This window comes from Cebidichthys violaceus, unplaced genomic scaffold (assembly GCF_023349555.1).
Source record: "Cebidichthys violaceus isolate CVI_PGR_0920_01 unplaced genomic scaffold, fCebVio1.0.p SCAF_157, whole genome shotgun sequence".
NCBI lineage: Eukaryota > Metazoa > Chordata > Actinopteri > Perciformes > Stichaeidae > Cebidichthys > Cebidichthys violaceus.
In genome coordinates this window covers 207,605-232,604 of record NW_027176326.1, presented here as the reverse complement: position 1 = coordinate 232,604, position 25,000 = coordinate 207,605, and the positions used below count along the sequence as shown (strand labels likewise).

General features: G+C 44.9%; 1 protein-coding gene across 2 annotated transcripts in view; it reads right to left on the bottom strand.

Moving 5' to 3' along the window:
* LOC137872310 (IQ motif and SEC7 domain-containing protein 3-like) overlaps window positions 1-22,254 on the bottom strand; it is a 32,201-nt gene extending 9,947 nt beyond the window's left edge. The window contains exons 1-2 of one of the 2 annotated variants that reach the window (XM_068710505.1): window positions 21,598-22,254; window positions 16,057-18,047 (exon numbers count right to left, since the gene is read on the bottom strand). In XM_068710505.1, the coding sequence (XP_068566606.1) occupies window positions 16,057-16,802 (746 nt within the window). In that variant the 5' untranslated portion in view covers window positions 16,803-18,047; window positions 21,598-22,254. The remainder of the gene's footprint in view (window positions 1-16,056; window positions 18,048-21,597) is intronic. The other variant, XM_068710503.1, reaches the window with a different exon arrangement.
* Between the last annotated feature and the right edge of the window lie 2,746 nt (window positions 22,255-25,000).

Genomic DNA, 25,000 nt, shown 5'->3' with positions numbered 1-25,000 from the left:
AAGAGACAAGATGGCGACAGCCGTAATCCAAGATTAGTGAGAATGAAAGTTTTTAAGACACGTCCACATTGGCTTCACTCAGAACCGAAGAGGTTGCCGTCTGGGGTGCACAGAATTTTGGTCTTTCTGGTGTCACCGGCCCTTTAATATATTGGTAAGAATGCTGAACCAAGAAGCCAAAAAATAGCAAAGAAATCCATAAGTCTATAAAGAAGTAGTGGAAACAAATACCTTCAGAGCTAAAAGGGCCCAGAGTCATAAAAAGGTCAGGAAGGGTAACCTCTCTTTCTCTCTCTCTCTCTCTCTCTCTCTCTCTCTCTCTCTCTCTCTCTCTCTCTCTCTCTCTCTCTCTCTCTCTCTCTCTCTCTCTCTCGAAAAACAGCACCCCCCTCTCTACCCAGGCAGTGTACCAGTTGTATTAGTATGGAGTGAACGAGCTGCCACTGCAGAGCAGGCTGGAGCCTTTCATTACCATACTGCTCCCATACTGCAGAGGGCGAGAGACACAGATACAAACAGAGAGAGAGAGAGAGAGAGAGAGAGAGAGAGAGAGAGAGAGAGAGAGAGACACTAGTGCTGCAGAATGTGACACAGGTCAGCCACAATCAGTTATTTTTCGATCAATAATCCATACATCACTGTTGAATTGAGTGCTACCTCGATCTAATAACTCCAAACTAATGACATCATGGTGGAGGTAATTGGTCGACCCAATTTCACACCTTTTCGTATCACTACTGCTCACGTTTCCTAAAGTTATTCTTGGTGATAAGAGATGCCAGGAGACGGCGCTCCAAACACAAATAAACTACAGTTAATGACAGATATACACCCTCGTAATACTGTCTTTACTACAATCAGATGAGATGAGTTTTTCTTTGTGGGCCCGAGAGACCATGTTTAGCCTAGCTTAGCACACGGGCTGGTAGAAAAAAAAAGTGAAGCCGATGCTTCATGTGTTAAACCTGCATTCTCTATAGTGTCCAGCAGGGGGCGACTCCTCTGGTTGTATAGAAGTCTAGTCTAAAATGACTCTACTTCTCTCTTGATTTATTCCCTCAGTAAACATTGTAAACATGAGTTTATGGTCTCAATCTCTAGTTTACAGTCTTCTTCAATACAGCGTGATGTTCATTTAGTGCATTATGCTCCATTTAGAGTCAAACAGACCATAAAGAGGGGATGCTTTAGGGGCGGGGCTACACAGTGATTGACAGGTCTCTACCAGAGACGTATACGGCGTCTCTACGTCACTCCTCCTCAGTCCAGATATGGTCACTTCCTGTTCATCGGATGCAAATAAAGCCAAGACGGCGGCAACGGCCGTAATCCAAGATGGCGACAGCAAAAATTGCACCAAGGATTCAAAACTACAGTCCACAGACCAGTTGGTGACGTAACGATGACTACGTCTACTTCTTATATAATGTCCAGCAAAACAGCAGACAATGTCCCCGAAACACAAAACCAATATGATTACAAATCGTCACTATTTCACAAACTGCCATGATGCTGTATGGAGCAGCTAAAATGTTAGCCTAGCGTAGCACTGATCAATCCAAACTCCATTGAGTGAGAAAATATAAAATGCATTTGCTTTTCGTCTTACGGAGAGACCCAACATAGCATTACTTTGTACACATCTGCATCACTGTGTAGCAGTAAACAGGGTGTCGCACATCTGTCACTTTGACTTCCTGTTTAACCTTCTAACACTGATTCAACAACACGTAGTGTGAGCTATCCACCATCAGAGACGAGGTGGATGAGTGGAGTGTGCTGCTGCTTCAACAGCTGTTATGTAAGTCTCACAATAAGTGAATAATTATGCTCCGTGTGTGTGTGTGTGTGTGTGTGTGTGTGTGTGTGTGTGTGTGTGTGTGTGTGTGTGTGTGTGTGTGACGAGTAACTGCTAACCTTACACCACACAAACAGTTTTCAAACAGTTTGATATGCACAGCTGCAATACTTGACCCTACTTTGTTTCCATAGCTGATTAGATAGTAACTGGAGCTCTCTCTATCACTGTTGGTGGCTTTCAGATAAAGTGTGATGCATGGCTGTGAAAGCTACATTTCACACCTCTAAACACACACACACACACACACACACACACACACACACACACACACACACACACACACACACACACACACACACACACACACACACACACACACACACACACTCAGTCTCTCACTCTCTCCCACTATCACTTCACTGTAGGTCTCTTACTCTCTGATATCTCCTCTCTCTCTTAACTTGACCGTATCATCACTCTCTGTCACGGTTTGTCCCTCTCACCACACACACACACACACACACACACACACACACACACACACACACACACACACACACACTTTGTCTTTGACCCTATCATTACTCACAAAGTTCCTAAAAGTTTAAATAAAGTTTGTCTTTTTTTACACAAAGCTTTGGGCCAAACGATTAATAACGAGTGTTAAATGCTGCAAATCATCTCGAGTCATTTCAAATGTACAATTAGACCAAATACTGCTGAAGAACAGGGCTGAAAACCCAGACTCGTCGTTACCCATCATGCCTCCTGTCCTCAGCTGGGCCCCGTCAGCTCGGCTCAGTCAGATTACAGGCCGCTCTAATCTGATTACAATCTCGTCAGATCATCGAACGTCCGCCTGTCGCTGAGTCACTGCCACATGCCAGCCAGCCTGTCATAACACATCACACACACACACACACACACACGCAAATCTGCAGTTTGAGTGACGTGGAGCGTTGCCTCTCTGGTGGGGGAGGTGGAGCGGTACAAGCTGGATCCAGTTGGACTCCCCTTGTTTACACGGCACTGGGTCTGGAGCCAAACCACCTGGAGAGGTGCTGGACTCTCTCCTGTTGCTGAGTAACACTGCTAGCGAGGGGATTCTGGCTGTTAGCATTTTTAATTTCTCTTCATTCAAGGTTGATTTATTGAGATTCTACAACTCAACCCCCGGACGGGTCACCAGACTGGACTAACGCAGCCGGATCGGCAACGTTCACGGTCAAAACTACGACGGTATCTGTGAAAGTAAACGAGAGCTTGATGCGGAGAATTTACTTCCTTAAGAAATACAGACGTTAAGCTTCTTAAGCAGGGTGCAGGTGTGACATATTCTTTTACATTCAAAGCTTCTATTGAGATTTTTGAATATTCCTGTCGTTATATGAGACGTTGATTTGGTGTTGTTGTGGTTCTAATGTAATGTATGTTGCTGTCAGACTGTAGGACGGTGAACCGTGTTTGACTGCAGTGAAAATGTTGTTTTTGAAACGCCAGCAGATTTAGATTGAAGCAGAATATTCAGATGAAAACATGGTGTGAAAATCTACGTTTTTATCTAAGAATGAATATGGTACAGCCCTAAAAATGACATGTCAGCATCTTTGTGATGCTCAATTGATGTCAACAGGTGTGTGTGTGTGTGTGTGTGTGTGTGTGTGTTCGCCATCAGCTCCCTGGTCTTTTGGACATCGAGCAGTAGAACTAATAAAAAGAGACTCAAAGAGGTTTTGTCAGCTGTTGATGTTTTTGTGTGAACGACGCTCTGTCTGAGTTTCTATTGGTGCGTTAGTGACCCGATCATTTAATGAGTGTGTGCAGGTGGCAACGCTTCATCGACGCTTCATCGACGCTTCATCGACGCTTCATCGACGCTTCATCGACGCTTCATCTACGTTTCATCTACGCTTCATCGACGCTTCATCGACGCTTCATCGACACTTCATCGACACTTCATCTACGCTTCATCAAGGCTTCATCCACGCTTCATCGACGCTTCATCGACGCTTCATCAACGCTTCATCAACGCTTCATTTACGCTTCATCTACGCTTCATCGACGCTTCATCGACGCTTCATCAACGCTTCATCAACGCTTCATCAAGGCTTCATTCTGAACCCGCAGAATCAGAATGACACAGAGACGGAGCGATACGGAGATCATCAGAGTGAGAGATGCTGCGTTTCAGTTTTAGCTGCTCCAGAAAAGGAGGCCATGCCAACAGTGTTGTTAAGGGCAACCGTTTCAAATGAAGAAACATGTTGTCACGGTAACAAGGACTTCGTGTGCGAGTGTGTGAGTGCACATGTGTGTGTGTTTTAAATATATCCTCCGCTGCTGCTGCTCAGAGTTGATTTACTATTTCCAATAGGTTACATCTGGAGAGTGTCCAAACACACACACACACACACACACACACACACACAGACACACACACACACACACACACACACACACAACTTCAGGAGAGACTGAAACTCCTTCAGTGTTTACATGACGTGTACAAAATCATTTTTTTGTAACGATTTAGAGCCGGCTTCCATCATTAACGTCCGTTTGTCGACTCTGCTTGTTAGAATGTGTCGATCACGTTGTGTGGCACTGACGCTGTACATCTTTAGATGATTCAGAGAAATGTGGGATGGATATTTAGAAATACTCCCACTTTGAAAGCATGGAAAGGAAAAGTTTTGCACGTGTGCAGCAACAGCACATAAACACCTTTGAATCACTGAAGAGGTGTCAGCGCTCTGTCCTCACTGGCTGTCAACACCTCTTTGTTTAAAGCAATTCAACTGCAATTGATGGACGACGGAATCCCTCATGAAGTGGATTTCTATCTGCGCTCTAAGATGAACAGTAAAAGTTCAACATGTCGGGAAATACACTTGATGCTACTCTCACGTCTGGCGGTGGTTAGCTTAGCTTAGCACAAAGACTAATCGCTAATCAACACGTTGCATCTGGAAGTTAAAGAGAAATATGAGAACATCGTTAATTCATTTAGGAGGCAGGGTCCACATGCAGGAGCTCAACCTTTAAACTAACACACACACACACACACACACACACACACACAGATAGAGAGAGTTGGACCCCAGGGTGTTGTCCTGCGGCTCGGCTCTGAGAGGTAATTCATCACTTCTCTATTCATATCAGCTAGCCTAGTTTCCCCTGCAGCACACACACACACACACACACACACACACACACACACACACACACTGCAGCGAGTGCATGCACGCACAGCGACGCAGTGGCAGAGGACCAAATATCAACACACACACACACACACACACACACACACACACACACACACACACACACACACACACACACACACACACACACACAGGTGCAGGCTAGGCTGCTGATATTTAACTACAGTGCAGCTCCATTCAACAAGCCTGCGGCAGAAGGCACTGATGCAGCCCACACACACACACACACACACACACACACACACACACACACACACACACACACACACACACACACACACAGAGCTGCTGCTGTCACACTCTCTGAACAGCTAGCAGATGCTGTAGCTCACATTCAACCACCAGAGCAGGTCTCCAGGGCTTCTACTGTAGTTTAAAGGGTCAGTTCACCTAAAGCATCGATTCAAATCAAAACACAGTCTGGCTCCTTGTAGACCAGCTGCTATAATCGAACAACAAAGACATCTGTGCCCGTTAATATGGATCAATAATGACCAATAATTAGTATTGGTGTTATCAGCGATGCTGATCTGATCCATGACTCTGATCTGTGAGACAATTCAAAACGCGAGTCTTCTGGTCCGTCTGGTTTGATTTGCACGAGTCCATGTGCAGCATGTGACACATGTTGCAGACTATGTTAATACACAGGGTGTCTTATGGTCACTGACCACTCTTAACCCACATGTAGATGCCATGAACATCATATGCAACAAAGTGCATTAAGTAGCTCGTCGGTGTTGCTGCCTGTACGGGGTGACGTGGTCTGAACATTCGACATCGGCGGTCCTCTCGCCTCACGTCTGGGCTCCTTTCTCTGTCGATGTTATGACACTTTTCATCACCTCCTCATAACTCCTGGGCGCTACACACTGCTACATCCATCATGTGACTGCGAGTCGGGTGAGTTTCAGTTAGGGGCGGGGCTTACTGTGATTGACAGGTCGCCACCAGAGACGTATATACGGCGTCTCTACGTCACTCTTCCTCAGTCCACATATGGTCACTTCCTGTTCACTGGTTGCAAAAAAGCCACGATGGCGACGTCTGTAATCCAAGATGGCGACGACCAAATCGCCAAACTAGAGGCTTCAAAACATCAGTCCACTGCATCCACTTCTTATATGCAGCGTATGCAGATAGCTTAACTCACTGTCTGCACATCAATTAGTATTGTAGTAATTGGAGTTAGAGAGATTTCTATGTTTTTTTTTAATTGCGATGACATCAGAACAACTAATAGATGTCACATAAAACGAATCTCTCTTCATTTGAAACTGAGAAACTGAGTCACTCATTCACGTACATGCTATCAACAGGCATTGTGGGTAATAAAGAACGTCCCTAACTAGGAGCGCGGTGGTATAGAAGTAAAGTTCCGTAAAGAACAAACACGTAATCCCTCGTTAGCTCCGGCACCGTGTCGGGTATCTTTGATGACAGCGAGCAGCTGAAGACGGGGTTTTTTTTTTTTCCCGCTGGCAGCTTCTTTCCCAGCATGCAGCGCGGCCGTCCTCTCGGGTTTTGCGGTAGTGTGGATGGATTACCGACGATGTCATCAGACCGAGACGCACAGCAGCAGACATTTTCTACCAACGACACAGGAGATACTGCACTGCTGGCCTCAACACACACACACACACACACACACACACACACACACACACACACACACACACACACACACACACACACACACACACACACACACACACACACACACACATACACACACACACATACACAGAGTTGTGTTTTCATGACTTTTGGGGGACATCACATTGACTTACATTCATTTCCTGGAGACTTACCCCAACAACTACCAGTCTAATCTTAACCCTTAATCTAACTTTACCAACACCTTACACCAAGTCATCATCATCACACTAAAATGTAATGAATTACGTTATGAGGACTGCAATTGTCCCCATTTTGTCCCCCCAAAAACAGCGAGTCCCCACAATGTGCCTCTGTAACCAGTGTCCCCACAAGACTGGTAAAACACCTACATACACAGACCCAGGAATGAATCGTTAGGATTTTATAAATACTAGTACTCTTATGAATACTGCTCATCGGAACGGTTCCTTATCGATACTATTTATCGGTTCTTTTTGATTATATTGTGAGGAAAAAAAGACAATTAAGAAGAAAAAAGACAAGTCCCCACAATGTGACTGTGTCCCCACAAGACAGGTAAAACGCGCGCACACACACACACACACACAGAGCATCATTTCCAGATGTCACATGACTGTTGGTCTCTGATTTAATGTTTTTACACAATCTGGTTAACATGAACGTTTTATTAGAGGAGACATTTATAATGACAACATGAAGAATAAAGTGTTTGTGATGGAGTATCACTATTTTAAGCTTTGTGTCGGTCGCTGGGTTGTTTGGGTTCAGAGGGTTACAGTCGGCATCTTTTCCGTTCAGTCAGCTGTTCGATACAGAGCCGGACAGACGCACCGTTAAAAAATAAAACCCACATCCTCACATCAGCCGGCTGCCAGGATATTCTCGGTGCCATCTGTGTGCCGTGAGATCTGCTGCCAGATACCAGCCTTTACAGCAGGACTTCACACGCACATTAAAGCGCCTTTATGCAACTAAACGTTTACAAATGAACAGAATGTTTCTCACTCAGGTGAACACAGGCGGGGACATTATTAGTGATATTTTAATCACGCAATCCTCAGTTCACACTGGACAAAAGTTCATATTTCTGTATTGTTTTAAAGTTGTTATGCCATGCTGATGAGGACTACAACCACGTAACCAACAAAACCCTTTTTTAATTTAACACACTGGAAGCTTATATTTAAACAGGAACAGCTTCCTGTTTCAGTGTCAAGAGTTTCACAATAAAAGCACCCTGGAACGAGCTGGAATTGAGTTTAACAAAGCTCTTCTTCAGACTAATCACAGTTTAAACCTCTTCAATCAACGCCTACGGTTCAACAATCAAACTAATTCAACATCAAGTTTAACAGGTCTCTGTGAGGAAGTTTGAATCATTTCATTCAAACTATTTTATTTCATGTGAATAAAATATTTTTTAAGTTTTAAAAAAAATCTCTGTTAAAAGTTATGATTGAATAAAACAGCTGATTACTTACTTTTCATTTATGTCCTTTAAGCTCCAGTCATTTGGTAAAAATCAGCTTCTTTTTATTTATTTGTATTTATTTGTTACTTTAAAGGTGTTGAGATTGCTGCTGATAAGGCATTATTAATCTTCACTTTAAATATACAGTTGACACTTTAATAACAGACTTATTGTAAGGTACTTTTAGTCTGTTAATTCTATTGTACACTTTCATATTTTCTATTCTTAAATGATGTCTGTGTTTATTGTCACACACACAAATCCCCAAAGCCAAATTCCTTGTATGTGCAAAGGTACTCAGCAATAAACCGTTTGATTCTGATCAACCACAGATGAAAATACATTTTTAGCTATATCTGTACCACACATGGATTGTGCGTTATCCCTCCTAAATTAACAATGGAATAAAGTGTTTCTATTTCGAGGAACGTTGAGATCATTTAAAGGAGTGGAAGATTAGAGCAGGGAAGAATGGAAACAGCAGCTCTCAAGAATATTGTTCAAAAAAAGAGGAGCGGCCTCAATGTGGTAAGTTAGCATGTTAGCATGTTTAGCATCCGTTTGTCGATCGGTTTATCTTTCTGCTTGGTCAGAGTGATGTCACTCTGCATCACAGCGACGCCGCTCTGCATCATAGGAACTCAGCTGAAAATGCAAATGTGTGAGCGAGTGGATGGAGATAAAAACAAACAAACAAAAAAAAAGATGAAGAGGAGCCGAGTGCGTCTGCTGTTATGAAACATACGGCACTTTCTCCTTCCTCCTCCTCCTCCTCCTCCACCTCCTCCTCCTCAGCCTATACCCAGCTGTTGTCATGACAACGCAGCATTTGTCCCCTCCTCCTGGAGGAGGAGGAGGGCTCCACCTTCACCACCACCAGCCGGCTCTGTGTCTCATTTCCATGTTGCGAAATATAAGAGACAGACGGACTGACAGAGGGAGGGAGAAACGTGACGCTGTGCACGATTTACTGTCCGTGTGTGTGTGTGTGTGTGTGTGTGTGTGTGTGTGTGTGTGTGTGTCAGATGATATCAGTCTTGTTGATTGATGGTGTAATCATTCTACAGCTGACCTGGATGTTGACACACACACAAACACACACACACACACACACCTACACGCACTCTCTTTAATTAGATTGTGCGAGTTGCAGGGTGACTACGGTAAGCCGGAGGGGACAAGTTTGGTTTGATTAAGAGGTTTTGAGTTTTTTGAGACTAAACTGGACTGGAAATTATTTCAGAAATGGTGTAATGCAATTAAAAGTTAATTTCAGTTATAAAAAAGGGATTTTAAATGATGGTCTTTCCAGACACGCTCACAACGACAAAGCTAACAAGCTCACAACGACAAAGCTAACACGCACACAATGACTAAGCTAACACGCACACAATGACTAAGCTAACACGCTCACAACGACAAAGCTAACACGCTCACAATGACAAAGCTAACACGCACACAATGACTAAGCTAACACGCTCACAACGACAAAGCTAACACGCTCACAATGACAAAGCTAACACGCACACAATGACTAAGCTAACATGCTCACAACGACAAAGCTAACACGCTCACAATGACAAAGCTAACACGCACACAATGACTAAGCTAACACGCACACAATGACTAAGCTAACACGCTCACAATGACTAAGCTAACACACCTACAGTGACTAAGCTAACACGCTCACAATGACTAAGCTAACACGCCTACAATGACTAAGCAAACACGCTCACAATGACTAAGCTAACACGCTCACAATGACTAAGCTAACACGCCTACAATAACTAAGCTAACACGCCTACAATGACTAAGCTAACACGCTCACAATGACTAAGCTAACATAACATAAGTGACATAAGTATGTAACACTTATTTTATTTACTTATTTTAAACCAAACAACGATCTTCTCCTAAACCTAAAAAAGTAGTTTTGTTGCCTGAACATAACCACGTTCGGTTTCACAACTCTAAATAGAACGGTCATATCTGTTGTTCTGGGAGTCATAACCAAACAACCTATTCTGTTGTTTAGTACAGAGGACGTGTTGACGGGTGAGTATGTGTAGGGATAAACAATAGACTGTATATAAGAAGAGGATGTACTCCTGGTGACGTTACTCATTGGTTTGTGGTATGCAAAGCAAAGTATGCAAAGTACCTAAATCATCCCCTCTTTATGGTCTGTTTGACTCTAAATGGAGCATAATGTACCAAATGAACTTCATGCTGTATTGAAGAAGACTTGAAATAGAGATTGAGACCATAAACTCATGTTTACAATGTTTACTGAGGGAATAAATCAAGAGAGAAGTAGAGTCATTTTAGACTAGACTTCTACACAACCAGAGGAGTCGCCCCCTGATGGTCACCATGCATAGTGAAGCTAAATAAATCACTCTGTGAAAGTGATAAAACCAAGATTCCTCATTACACATCAGCCTCTGCTGACCAGGAACTATGAGAAGTGGAAGGTTTCTAACAACGTACGCGTGCAGCACTTTGTGTGAGCCGACCTCATTAAAAAGACCCGTGTGCTCGTCTGTAATCGGCCTCCTGCCTGATCTGAGCGGTTTGATTGGTGCCGTTTTGTTGTTGGAAGCATGTTTAGCTCAGGAGGATCCGGCACCAGTCAGCGCTGATGAGGTGCTTTTAGTCGACCTCCGATAAACTACTGAGACAAGACTTTTAGCTCGCTGGCTTGCTTAAGCGCGCATGCATGCACCGTGAGATTTTTGTTCATGAATTTAACACATTGAGGACGCTGGGTGAGCCTCTACACTTGACAGGATTGTTTCCAGGACACTGAACTAAAACCACACACACACACACACACACACACACACACACACACACACACACACACACACACACACACACACACACACACACACACACACACACACACACACACACACACACACACCTGGTGCAGCAGTGCTGCTGACCGAGCTCATTTACACTCCTGTTATCGTCATCAGCACACAGAGGACGAGATGTCAGCAGCTGTTTACAAAAACAGGGTCAAAGAAAGAGAGAAAGAGAAAGAGAGAGAGAGAGAGAAAGAGAAAGACTATCTGGAGTCCAAAATTAAAATCCTGTCGACATCGTGTCCACTTTTGTGTTGCTGTGAGCAGGAAAGTGCTTAAATAAAAGAGACATCATGGATATCTATTCTTGGAAAACACACACAGCACACAGAACCGGTGGCCATTAGATCGTCATGGTCTGGATCCCACTGTGATCAGGTCTAACAAAATGTAAATAAAATAAAGAATGAATAAAATCTATTCATTAGTTGTATTTGACTTTTACTTTTTTGTTTCATACCATAGACCGTCTATAAGAAGTGGACGTAGTCACCGTGATGTCATCCATTGGTCTGTGGACTGACGTTTTGAAGCCACAAGTTCGGCATATTGGCTGTCGCCATCTTGTTTTTGTGCAACCAGAAGTGACACTAGAGGGCGGAGCTTAGTTCAACGAGCACTGAATAAGATCTTTAGGGGACCAATAGTGAAAACACACTGTGAAAGGGTTAAAGTTGTAAGACGAAAAACTAAATCAAGAGAGAAGTAGAGTCATTTTCTCATAGACTTCAATACAACCAGAGGAGTCGCCCCCTGATGGTCACTAGAGAGAATGCAGCTTTAACACATGAAGCTCTAGAGGTTCTATCCGGAACCTTTCCACCTTCCAACAAGAATTTGCTTCTTCTAGAACCTATCCAGAGGGTTCTAACAAGAGCCCTTTTATATTTTAAGGGCTTTATCTTGAACCCTAAAGGGCAGTGTGAGCCAAAACAATCCACAGTTTTTTGGGGGGTGTGGTTCTGGATTGTGGGCGTTCCCTTTTAAAAACACCCACGCTTTCAACAATCCTTGAAGAACTCTTTCTTCCAAAACGGGTTTAGTAGTTTTTCTTTGATATTCTTTGTTTTACCTCATTTGCTAAAAAGACGATGACTGATCAGAACCCAGTTCTTACCTACATTTAAAACCTTAATCTCTTACTTGATGTGAGGTAACATGAGGTCGGGGATGATGTCACCGCTGGCTGAACCACTGAATTTCATAACGACAAAGAAACTTTTTGTAATCGGTCACGTTCAGTGCAGACACCAGATATAAGCGCTGCTAGAGCTTTAACAACGTTTCTCCTTCTGCAAAAGGAAAGATAAGTGGAGCCTAAACTGCAGCGTCGCCTCATTAGACTCAAGACTGCAAGACGACGGTCACTGAACAATGAGTGAAGCTAAGCTAGCACAGTTGCTAGCATCCGTCTCCGCTGGCTGGGATTAATGTTCTTACAACGTCGTTAGATTTAAGTTACGTTAGCCGTACTCCAGGTTTATATGCAAAGGCCCAATAACCAGATGTTGCTATCCAGATAGAGATCACAAGTTAATGCCAGGAAGAGACAGGGAAGGAAGGAAGGAAAGGAGGGAATCTGCAGAGGAGAACAGAAACGTGAATGATGCATCCTCTTTAAATTCCTCCTCTCTTCATCCATGTGAATCCTACAGATCTGACTCCTCTGACTCCTCCACACCCACACTGCAGAACAACATCGCTCTCTCTCCCTGTTCATTACCATAACTGCTCTCCATCAGTCTTCCCCTCCAATACGATCAATGAGGTGTCACAGCACCGATGTCTAATGACGGTTATGGCACCGTCACGTGTTCGTATCATCTAAAGGTTTCTATAATCATCGTACCAGCAGAGGTTGCGCTCCTAGATTTGCAGTTATAATAATGACTACATATATCCGGGGGTAAACCAGAGTGTGCCATTTGAATGCGGGCTGTGGTCACAGTAAATCATAGCTATTATAGTTTGTGTGCAGTTTGTCATTCTGTTCATAAACGTCCACCCTGAGATGTTGCCGAACACGAGGCGACAGAACGGTGAGTTCACCCGTTTCCTCCTCTTCACTCTTCAATCTTTAATTGACAACGTTTAGGATCATACCGACGTTTTGAATTTTTGATTACGCTTCAGTTCAAATGTCTGATTCAAGTTCAGGCTGCTGTGTGTGTGTAGTTGACACTTACAGTTGAAGCGCTGTGGTGAGTTCATGTGCTGCCGATCACCGAGCTGCTCCCCCTGGTGGCATCCGTGATTTCATGCCACTTTAAAGCCATATCAAGGTTTTCAGTGCATTAAGTTTGCTTAAAAGTACTAATTCATTTTAGTACCAATAACGGTGAAATTCCACGATTTTGGATAAAATATGAAAATCACAAACTAAACAACGATCAACTTCAACACACACTCCTTTGTTACCGTTTGCTTACTGGTTTTTACAAATGTATCATGAATCACTGAGGTTTTTCACCGATAACACATCATAATGGAACCCGATGGAACCTCCGTAAACTTTAGCTGTTAGCTCCGTTATTTAGCCAAGCAGGACTTGTTAACAGCTAACGTTAAACTAGCTCTCCTCCTGACAGAGGACCACGGGACGCCACTGGCCTTAAGCCCCGATTCCTAGGACATGCAGAACCTGCAGTTCTCTAGAAAAACCGATTGGCAGAATTTTGGCATCGACTTGCTACCGAAGTATCGGTTCTTGTGACATCCCTATATACAAGTTGCCAATTGGCTTGCTCATAAGCTTTCTGGCTACTCGCCACCCACCAAGACTAGTGCGGCAAACAGGACCTGGATTTTTTTTTACCACAAACCCTTAAAAACCCTCTAAATTTCATCTGCATGTTAATTTAAAAACGGCTGCGATAAGAGAACTATAAACGAGGCTCGATGTTCGTTTGAACTGCCTTTGTAGCACAATAGGACCACGGACACAGTTTGTACCTAAAGTATTATATGCTTTTCATTGCAACATGGCGACCATAAATTAAATCTATTCAGAGAAGATATCTGTGTGACAGGAGCTTAAAACACTCAAAGTTCAGAACCCTTCAGATGAAACGTTTCAACTGCTCCTTCATGTCCTACAGTATTTACTGCCTCCTTGTTTTTTTTACTGCTTCAGCCTGAGGTGCTGCAAGGTAAACCTGTGCGAGGGTGCTTTACATTTTGCTGCATCATGCCCAATACGAAATCACCCAGAAAACCCGGTGTGGGCAGCTCCTGCCACATGCCGTCATGCCTCCGTTCCATAATCTGCCCCAGTGCAGTGTGGGATTTATTGGATCACGCTCAGTCACTTGAAGAGAGGCAGCGAGCAGCCTGGTCATACTGTGTGATTTCATAACGAATCAGCCTTATCGCCGCCGCTGTCAGACTCCATCATTGTTTTTCTGCCTGGTACATCATTTGCGAGCTGGAGGTCAGCTTTTTCTCACGATATATAAGCTGTACCTGAACGTCCCATGACTCAGGGCCCCCAGGATTTTTTTTTTTTACCTTGCACTTTGATTCCTCAGATGTATGAGAGCTTATAAGCCAAAAAGCAATAGTACTATTAAATCTGTCTCCATGAGTCATCGCTGCGTTTCTCTCTCTCTCTCTCTCTCTCTCTCTCTCTCTCTCTCTCTCTGTTTGCAGTGGAGAGGAGGTGATCCCCCCCCCCACCCCCCCAACAGCAGCGCGAGCTTAGCTTTTAAGCGCTTCCAAACAACCGAGCGAGGTTAAAACCATTTCAACCGAGAGCGTTGTCCTTCAAAACAGCTTTTCTACGGTCGCATGGCAACAGCAGTCGCCATGACCCGGCGCTTCCCACGGACGGCGGCTCAGCGTTACAAAAGAGGAGCTGCCTTTGGTGCACGCACGGGACAACTGCGGCCCTGCATCCCCGCCGCCTGTACGAGCGGCACGCGGCCTCGTGCGCGGAGGCCCCGTCGTCCTCGACACACTTCCTGATAGGATGCTCCTGAGATAGCGTTGCCAGGCAACAAACCCAACTCCAGGCGGCGGCGAACATGATTTCTGATTGAAAAAAATGTATTCAGAGCAACAAAATGACAACGGTACAGGAGCAAAAACCAAACGCTACTGAGCTTCCTGGTAACTATGGTGATTAGTACAGTGCGTTTTATTCACGGCGAGAGCAACCAATCCTGTCGCTTCGCAAAAATATCCATTACACAACACCGCTCAAGTCTGCGCTCCGCCAATTATCAGCGTTAGAGATGCTGTAGTCGTTTAGTTCGTCTGTCTCGGGAGTCTCCTGCAATATGTAAATTCTCACCACAACCTCCCACTCTGTCGCCCTACTAGCTGATAGAAGGATGGATAATTATCAACCCTGTACGCCCACCAATCACTGCACACAAAGGAAGCACAAGGGGTGTCAGCTGGCCCCTCTCCTTTGGAGGAAGAAACACTTCAATGTTAGACTTCAACGAGTCACCTCTCCTTATCTGTTTGAGTCCGAGACGTTGAAATCACATTCAGCAAAACAGCTTTGCCTTAAAATCTGTTGCTTGCTCGTTTTTTTTTTTTTGCCAGCGAAGAATCAAGCAAACAGATGTTTCCAGGTAGAATTGAACACGTGGGCACATATTTCTTGGCTTGCACAAAACCTGCATGAGAAAAGCTGCAAAGTTAGTTGTGATCAAAGTCAAAGAAATACACGAGTGTTGGCAAAACAGACAGTGGGGTTGACAGACCGGCAGCCAAGTTGGAGTTTGGAAATTTTGTGATGTATGTTGCCATATTAACGCTAATGTCCTACAGTAGTTTAGAGGCAAATGTTACCCATTAGAAATGGCAAAACTTAATGTCTTAAGAAGCATTTGAATGTACCAACCAATTGCATTGCTTTAAAAACAGAGTTCTTCTGAGGGAGCCCTTTGATACATGCATTCAATGCCAGCAATAAGTTGCCAACCAGCAGGTAGAGGGTGAACTTTGTTCATTTAAATCCACTGTTGGGATCAGGTTTACCTTCCTCTCGTGTTTTCTTTGGCTTTGGTTGTAGTAAGTAAACCTTAAACTCTAACTTACGATTTCTGGTGGTGGAGGGTGTGGGCGTGGTGGTTGTTGGAGGAGTTGGCTCTGTGCAGGCGCTCAAGCCTCTCCTTCTCTTTCTCCACGAAGTTGGTGTTGGTGCCAGTGCTGGTGGAAGGCATTCGGGTCAGCCGGCTGTGGGCCCGCGGCTGATCCCTGGGCGGGATCGGAGGAGGCGGAGGTGGAGCCGGAGTTGGGGAGGAGATCGGAGCTGGGATTTGGGTGGGGATCGACATGGAGGTTGGGGCGGAAGCCGGAGCGGAGACCGGTAACGCCGTTGTACTGGTGCTGTTGGAGCTGTTGTAGGAGTGGTGGGTGGAGGAGGAGTGGTGGTGATGCTGATGGTACTGGTGGTGGTGGCTGTGGTGGAGGGGGATGGAGGAGGGAGGCTGGGGAGGAGCTTGGTATTGGCTGTTGTGGTGGTGGTGCTGGTGGTGGTGATTCTTGGCAGAAATGGATGTTGGTATGGTCTGAGTTGGCGGAGGCGGTGGAGGAGGAGGAGGGAGAGGAGGCTCGGGAGGAGGAGCGGGCGGAGGAGGAGCAACGGGTTGCCGGTCCAAACGCAGGTCCTTGTTCTCCTGGCTGAGCCGGTCCAGTTGGACCTCCAGCTCCTCGATCCGGCGCCGCTGTGTTTCCAGAAGCTTCTGCTGGCTCTCGATGATGTTGTTGAGTTCAAGAAGGTACTCCACGGCCCGGTTCGGGCTTTCTGGGCTGCCCTGGCCCGGGCCTTGATTAGCATCCATTACTTTTCTGGTCTGAGAATTAGCACAAAGGAATGGCTCAATAACAGCTGGGAAAAGGCCCAGTGACCAAGGTTCACTGCAGAATTCTAAACTAGAGAGTCTAAATGCGGTGGGCTGTTACAGTTGCTTAGATCCAGGTTGTACACTGAGGCTAAATGCTTAACTTCTGCAGTAGATGAAATGCTGCCTGAGTCAGGGGGCTATCCAGACTATGCACTCCACTAATCTAGTCTACAACCTAAAACCTAAAGTCTAAATAACTACAAAAGTAAACCCTATGGCCCTAAGACCCTACACCTTAAAAACTAAACTACCCTTCACCCTCCCCCCCACCAGAGGTAAGTGGGGGGGAGAGGACTTTTTCTTCTTTGAGTTCTGATTCGAAGATCAAGATGGACCTCGTCCTCGCTGGCTCCAATCAGAGAGGTTTATAGAGTCGTCGACCATCCCCTGGTTCAGTCAGGTGTTTCTGTTGGGGTTCAGACCCATGACGGTTAAAAAACAGAACAAATAAAGAGAGAAAGAGAGAGAGAGAGAGAGAGAGAGAGAGCGAGAGAGATTGTCTTCCCCCTCAACAAAAACAGTTTGTCTTTCCGTATGTCAGTGCGTCAGTTGTATCCACTCATTGCACTCCATGCAGGAGATCAGAACATTGGTTTCCAAGAAGCAGGTGTGGAGACCACTGCTGACAGAGACTTTATTTGTCCCTCTGTGTCAAAGATGCACATTATCATTGTTGAGAAACTGTAGATTGTTCAGCATGAAGGTGCTGCTGAGGAGATGCAGACTGCAAGAACTTCCCAAAACAAGCTAGCTAACCACAGGCTTCCCTGTCGTGCCTCATAATAAAACCCTGGGATCTGAACCCCTGTGGTTAATTCTCCAAAATCAAGAGTTTTCTGAGCAGAAAAAGAGGCTATAATTCAGTTCAGACCTTCTCCATCAACAAAACCGTTTGGAACCAAACCTTGAGAAATCAACGCATCCTAAAGCTCCACAAAATTAAAAAACGTAACGTCCGTTGAAGATCATCTCCTGACAAATGTGGAAGAGGAGAGGTTCGCCTCTTCCAGGTCCATGGGTTCACCGGCAGGACTCGGCCTGTCGCCCTGCAGTCGGTCTGTCGGAGGAAGTGGTGCGCGAAGGTTAAATGTCATGTCAGATGTTTGTCTTCTTCCTGGATACAGCGAGGCATCTGGGATTCGCCGTCATTATGGTCCCTCTGGAGGGCATGTCCAGATCCTTCTACATGTCATCCATCCGTTACATGAAACAGAAGAAAGGAAAGAGTAGATGAGAAAATAGTAAGAGTATAAAAGAGGAGCAGCAGAAATATGTAATTTCTAAAGAAACATCTTTATTCCCCTTCATTTTAGTTAACTTACTTCCCTAACTTTCTTTTTTTATTCCAATTTAGATTTTCTCATCGTCTTTCATCTCATGTACTCTCCATAATATTAGTTTATTTCCCCTCCTTCTTGATCCTTCTTGTCTCTTTTGCTCTCCTCATGTGCCGTTGTCGTCTCTCTCTCTCTCTCTCTCTCTCTCTCTCTCTCTCTCTCTCTCTCTCTCTCTCTCTCTCTCTCTCTCTCTCTCTCTCTCTCTCTCTCTCTCTCTCTCTCTCTCTCTCTCTCTCTCTCTGGTTGCTAGGGGTGTGAGGTCTCTCAGAACCCATAAATACCAATGACATGCTCTGTCTAAGCCATCAGAGACAAGAAAAATCATCACACCCCATCAGCCTCTCCTCCTACACTCAATCACTATCCCTCCCCCGTCGTAGTCCAGCTCTTTTTGTCTCACAATCTCATTCTTTGCATGTCCTCTTCTGTGCTATCACTATCATGCCATATTTAAAGACAATAGATTTCAACACTGCCATTCCCATTGCTAGCGTCACACAACATTAAACACAATGAGGGCTGCATTACAGAAACCTCCCGTATGAAGTCTCTACATTTATTAACTGACCATTCCCTAAAGCCTGACCTTCGTCCAATCACAGCTCAGCAACCGTAACGAGACACTAGAGGACGACTGATTAGCTGCCTGGTGATATTCAGCATTTTGACGAATATTGCAATCTTTAATTTCATCAACCGATTGCTGATGAAAAAAAAAAGAATTTAACAACGTTATACTTTGGTTCTGATGCAGCCGCCTCACTCAATGTCCCGCCCACAGTACTTTCTGATTGGTTACACATCCTGAGGAATAAACGTCACAATCCTCTACACTGAAGTTGCAGAAAAAACAAAGAGTTACCGCCAGTAACGTTATGCCCAGATAGGTCTCACAAAAGAAAAATAGTTACTAGATGTGACTTCAGGTCCATGAGTACAAAGAGAGGAAAGTCTGTGTTATGCCATAGACCGTATATAAGAAGTGGACGTCTCCCACTGGTTTGTGGACTTATGTTTTGAAGCCTTGAATTTGTAGATTTCGCCATCGCCAGCTTGGATTATGGCCGACGCCATCTTGGCTTTTTGGAAGCGATGAATGGAAGTTACATATCTGGACTGAGGAGGAGTGACATAGAGACGCCATATACGTCTCTGGTAGAGACCTGTCAATCAGCGTGTAGCCCCGCCCCTAAAGCATCCCCTGCTTTATGGTGTGTTTGACTATAAATGGAGCATAATGTACTAAATGAACATCATGCTGTATTGAAGAAAACGGTAAACTAGAGATTGAGACCATAAACTCATGTTTACAATGTTTACTGAGGGAATAAATCAAGAGAGAAGTAGAGTCATTTTAGACTAGACTTCTATACAACCAGAGGAGTCGCCCCCTGGTGGACACTAGAGAGAATGCAGCTTCAACACACGAAGCATCGGCTTTACTTTTCAGAACCGGAGGTTGCCGCCTGGTTCCACACATGCACAGTAGATTGCAGACTTGACACGTCAGTGCAGCGCAGCCTTAATAAAGTGACGGCACTCAAAGTATAACTTCAGCTAAAGACGGAGTGAGGTCTCAGTATTTACTTTCCACAAAGACGTGAGCTGACAAGGAACCGTGTTGATGAAGCGTTCTCTAAAACGTTAAGTCTTCACCCTAAAATGTTCATGTTGTCCCCATGAGGAAGGTGAGTCCATAAATATGGGACTGTCAAAACAGATTCATGTCCCCACAAGTCATGAAAACACACACACACACACACACACACACACACACACAGAGGAAATGGCTAGCTCTTTGGTCTCTGTTGCAAAGCGGCCAAACAGTTTCAGTTTTTATATCTCTTCCCATTAAGCACATTCAATTATTCATGACTCACTAACTGACCACCATCCCTCTCTGCCTCTCTCTCTCTCTCTCTCTGCCTCTCTCTCTCTTTCTCTCCGTTTGTGACGGCTCTCTGCAGATCCTTTGGTTCATGTTTTGGTTTCCAAACGCACCGTTCACGAAGCGAAGGCAGAACCCGAGGCGTGCGTTTAGTAACGTAGTAAAGTAAGTAAGTGTGATTGTTTTTCTCATTGAATAAATAGCTTATCAACTTCTATGAATTTATAGCTGTGATGTATTCTGTGAAGTCTGGCTCTGGTAGTGACGAGCCTCCACAGAATTGATGGAGATCTATGGAGAGTTTCAGCTCCTCGTTTATCCGTCCGGCCACAACTCTGCTGTTTTGGTTCATGCTCGCAGAGCGTCGTTTTCAGAGGAGAAGTTGTAGAAACTCGCCGCTGTGTCTACCTGCTCAGCAGCACACAGCAGACAGACCCAGGTAGACACTAGCTGGAGAACACAGTGGAGCATTTAGCTGCTAAAGAGACAGATATTCATCTCAGGAGGCGGTGGAGACCAAAAACAGAGCTAAAGGAGAGAGAACATTGGAGGTGCCACAAACACAAAGACTGAATGAATGGTCATGTTGTCATGTGACTGCTGGATGTGGATATCCAACACAGAAAGCTGTCGATGTGTCAAATCTAGAGGCCAACAACAAACAATCAAAACACTTACTGCATGTTTAAGTTTGACTGTTTTCCAAAGTCATGAATGAACTTAATGCTCAGTAGTTTGAGTGACTTGATCCTTTAACGTGAGCTTGTTCTAAATGAGTCATTCACCGTATACGACGTAATTCCATTTTCTGGGTCTTAAATTGCAAAACGAGCTCTGAGATGAATCCTCGCTCTCCGTGCACTACGTACCTCACATGCACACACACAATCTATCCAAGTGACGGCGGTTTGAACAGGGGGGGGTTTTCCTCGTATTGGGATTTTTACATTCAACAGTAGCTGGACTTTTATTTTTTAATTGGCCAATTTTACAGTCATGTTATCTGCCATCGACACACACACACACACACACACACACACACACACACACACACACACACACACACACACACACACACACACACACACACACACACACACACACACACACACACAGTTCATACAGCCCACACATATTTCACACACACGGCAGCTCACGCAGCCTACTTCCACATCACGTATGTGCGCGCACACGTGAAACAGATCACACACAAGCCCATGCATTGATCGCACACTACATAGGCTGCACATGCACGTACACACTCGCATAGAAGTCCTCATGGCCTATATAGCCAACAGTCGCACATACATGACACAAATACAAGCACACACGCGCACACACACGCACGCACGCACGCACGCACACACGCGCACACACACACACACACACACACACACACACACACACACACACACACACACACACACACACACACACACACACACACACACACGATGCAGCACCCAGAAAAAAAAGCAAAAGGAATAAAAACCAGGAAGAGTCTCACAGGTTTCAGCGGCTCCTGCAGAGGTGATGGAGGGATGAAGGTGGGGGTTGGAGGAAGAGGAGGAGGAGGAGAGCGGATTATTGATCCCTGCTCATCCCTCCATCTCCTCCTCCGCTGCTGCTGCTGTCACCATCGTCTCCCTCCGGGAAAAAGAAGAAGAAAAAACACACACAGTAAAGTCGTCTGCGCCGTCTTCTTGATCAGATTATGATCAATTCCATCCGTCCTTCCTTCCCTCTCTCTTCCTTCATGTATTCCTTCGCTCGCCTCACTGCTGCAGGCCTGGCTCCTCTTCCTCCTCCTCCTCCTCCTTCTTCTTCCTCTTTTTCTTCTTGTTGCCGAGTCAATCTCTTTCTAATTATCATTCCTCTGCGTCTGACAGCCGAGCGATCCGCTGCTGCAGCGCTGATGATGCCCCCCCCCCCTTCTCTCTCTCTCCGTGTGCGCGTGAGAACGGAGCTCTGGTTATTATCACCGGTTCAATATTAGGCTTTCGTCTTTTTTCCTCTTCTCCTCCGCTATTCTGCCGTAGGAAGAGGAGGAGGACGGAGGGGAGGAGGTGTCGAGTCCAGACTGGCAGCCTGGATGGATGGATGGAGGAGGTGGGAGCAGGAGAGTGAAAGGAGGGAGGAAAAGTGTGTGTGTGTGTGTGTGTGTGTGTGTGTGTGTGTGTGTGTGTGTGTGTGTGTGTGTCGAGAGCAGAGAAGGAAAACGCACACAGTCACGCGGCGACAAGCGCAGAAATCACATCGCCGCTGGTTTACCGCACAAACATCACACATGTATTATAGAGTCTGTGGACACAAGCTTCAGTCGTGGAAGATTATAGAAATATTATGGAGAAAATAAATGCTACAGAATCACAGACCGCAGGTAAGAGACGTGGTGATGTTGTTATAGGATTCACTATAATAGAGTTCCAAAGTAACTCGTGCATGTCGTCCGGTAGTAACAAAAACATAGAATAAAAATAAATGAAATAGAACATTATCAAATAAAATAAAATAAAGAAAAACAATTATATAAATTAAATTAAAATGTTCACGTGAACAGATATACCTCCTGTTGTGGTAAATATATTTGGGCTACAACAAACTATTTCTCATCAATTTGTCATGATTAATCAATTAATCGTTGCAGCTCTGCTACGGAAGAATCACATGACTTACAACTCTAAACTCATGTAGACTAGACAGCTTGAACACAAATGGCAGACTGAGACCAAGTCAAGACTAAGACCAAGGCAGGGCAAGACTGAGTCAAGACTAAGACCAAGGCAGGGCGAGACCGGAACAAGACCAAGGCAGGGAGTCATTGAGTCAAGACCAAGACCAAGGCAAAGTGAGACTGAGTCAAGACCAAGACCAAGGCAGGGCAAGACTGAGTCAAGACCAAGACCAAGACCAAGGCAGGACAAGACTGAGTCAAGACTAAGACCAAGGCAGGGCAAGACTGAGTCAAGACTAAGACCAAGGCAGGGCAAGACTGAGTCAAGACCAAGACCAAGGCAGGGCAAGACTGAGTCAAGACTAAGACCAAGGCAGGGCAAGACTGAGTCAAGACTAAGACCAAGGCAGGGCAAGACTGAGTCAAGACTAAGACCAAGGCAGGGCGAGACCGAATTAAGACCAAGGCCAAAGCAGGGCAAGACTGAGTCAAGACCAAGACCAAGGCAGGGTGTCACCGAGTCAAGACTAAGACCAAGGCAGGGCAAGATCAAGACCAAGGCAGAGTGAAACCAAGTCAAGACTAAGACCAAGGCAGGGGAAGACTGAGAAAAGACTAAGACCAATGCAAGAAGACACCAAAATCAATACTAAGGCAGGGAGACATCAAGGCCAAGCCAGGACGAGACCGAGTCAAGACCAAGTCATGACTTGTCCCAAGTCCCTCCACAGGACCGAGTGGAGGGAATCACCAGAGACCCATGATACAATTTTATCACATAACTTAAGTCACAATACAATCTTATTGCTTTATGATGCGATATGCCGAGTATTAAAATAACATGAGGAATATACTGCGATGTATTACTTTTGTAGTAGTTTGTGTTTTTATTTCATTTTTTATTTTATTGCAGCAAAATGGGATTGTCGGTTAAGCAGAGACAATGACCAAAACTCTGTTCTTGTTTCGACCAACTTCCTGTTAATCCCGTTGACTTTACCAAAGACCGAACCAGACAAAACCTCAGCACCACTTAGTGAACCTACTGAACCTACTGAACCTAGTGAACTTACTGAACCTAGTGAAGCTACTGAACCTAGTGAAGCTACTGAACCTACTGAACCTACTGAACCTAGTGAAGCTACTAAACCTACTGAACCTACTGAACCTAGTGAACCTAGTGAAGCTACTGAACCTAGTGAACCTAGTGAACCTAGTGAAGCTACTGAACCACTGAACCTACTGAACCTAGTGAACTTACTGAACCTACTGAACCTAGTGAACCTAGTGAAGCTACTGAACCTAGTGAACCTACTGAACCTAGTGAAGCTACTGAACCTACTGAACCTACTGAACCTAGTGAACCTAGTGAAGCTATTGAACCTAGTGAACCTAGTGAACCTAGTGAAGCTACTGAACCTACTGAACCTACTGAACTTACTGAACCTACTGAACCTAGTGAAGCTACTGAACCTAGTGAAGCTACTGAACCTACTGAACATAGTGAACCTACTGAACCTACTGAACCTAGTGAAGCTACTGAACCACTGAACCTAGTGAACCTAGTGAACCTACTGAACCTAGTGAAGCTATTGAACCTACTGAACCTACTGAACCTAGTGAAGCTACTGAACCACTGAACCTAGTGAAGCTACTGAACCTACTGAACCACTGAACCTAGTGAACCTACTGAACCTAGTGAACCTAGTGAACCACTGAACCTACTGAACCTAGTGAACTTACTGAACCTACTGAACCTAGTGAAGCTACTGAACCTACTGAACCTAGTGAAGCTACTGAACCTACTGAACCTAGTGAAGCTATTGAACCTACTGAACCTAGTGAAGCTACTGAACCTAGTGAAGCTATTGAACCTACTGAACCTAGTGAAGCTACTGAACCTAGTGAAGCTACTGAACCTACTGAACCTAGTGAAGCTACTGAACCTACTGAACCTACTGAACCTAGTGAAGCTATTGAACCACTGAACCTAGTGAACCTAGTGAACCTACTGAACCTAGTGAAGCTATTGAACCTACTGAACCTAGTGAAGCTACTAAACCTACTGAACCTAGTGAAGCTAGAACCTAGTGAACCTAGTGAAGCTACTGAACCTACTGAACCACTGAACCTAGTGAACCTACTGAACCTAGTGAACCTAGTGAACCTAGTGAAACATATTGAACCTACTGAACCACTGAACCTAGTGAACCTAGTGAAGCTACTGAACTACTGA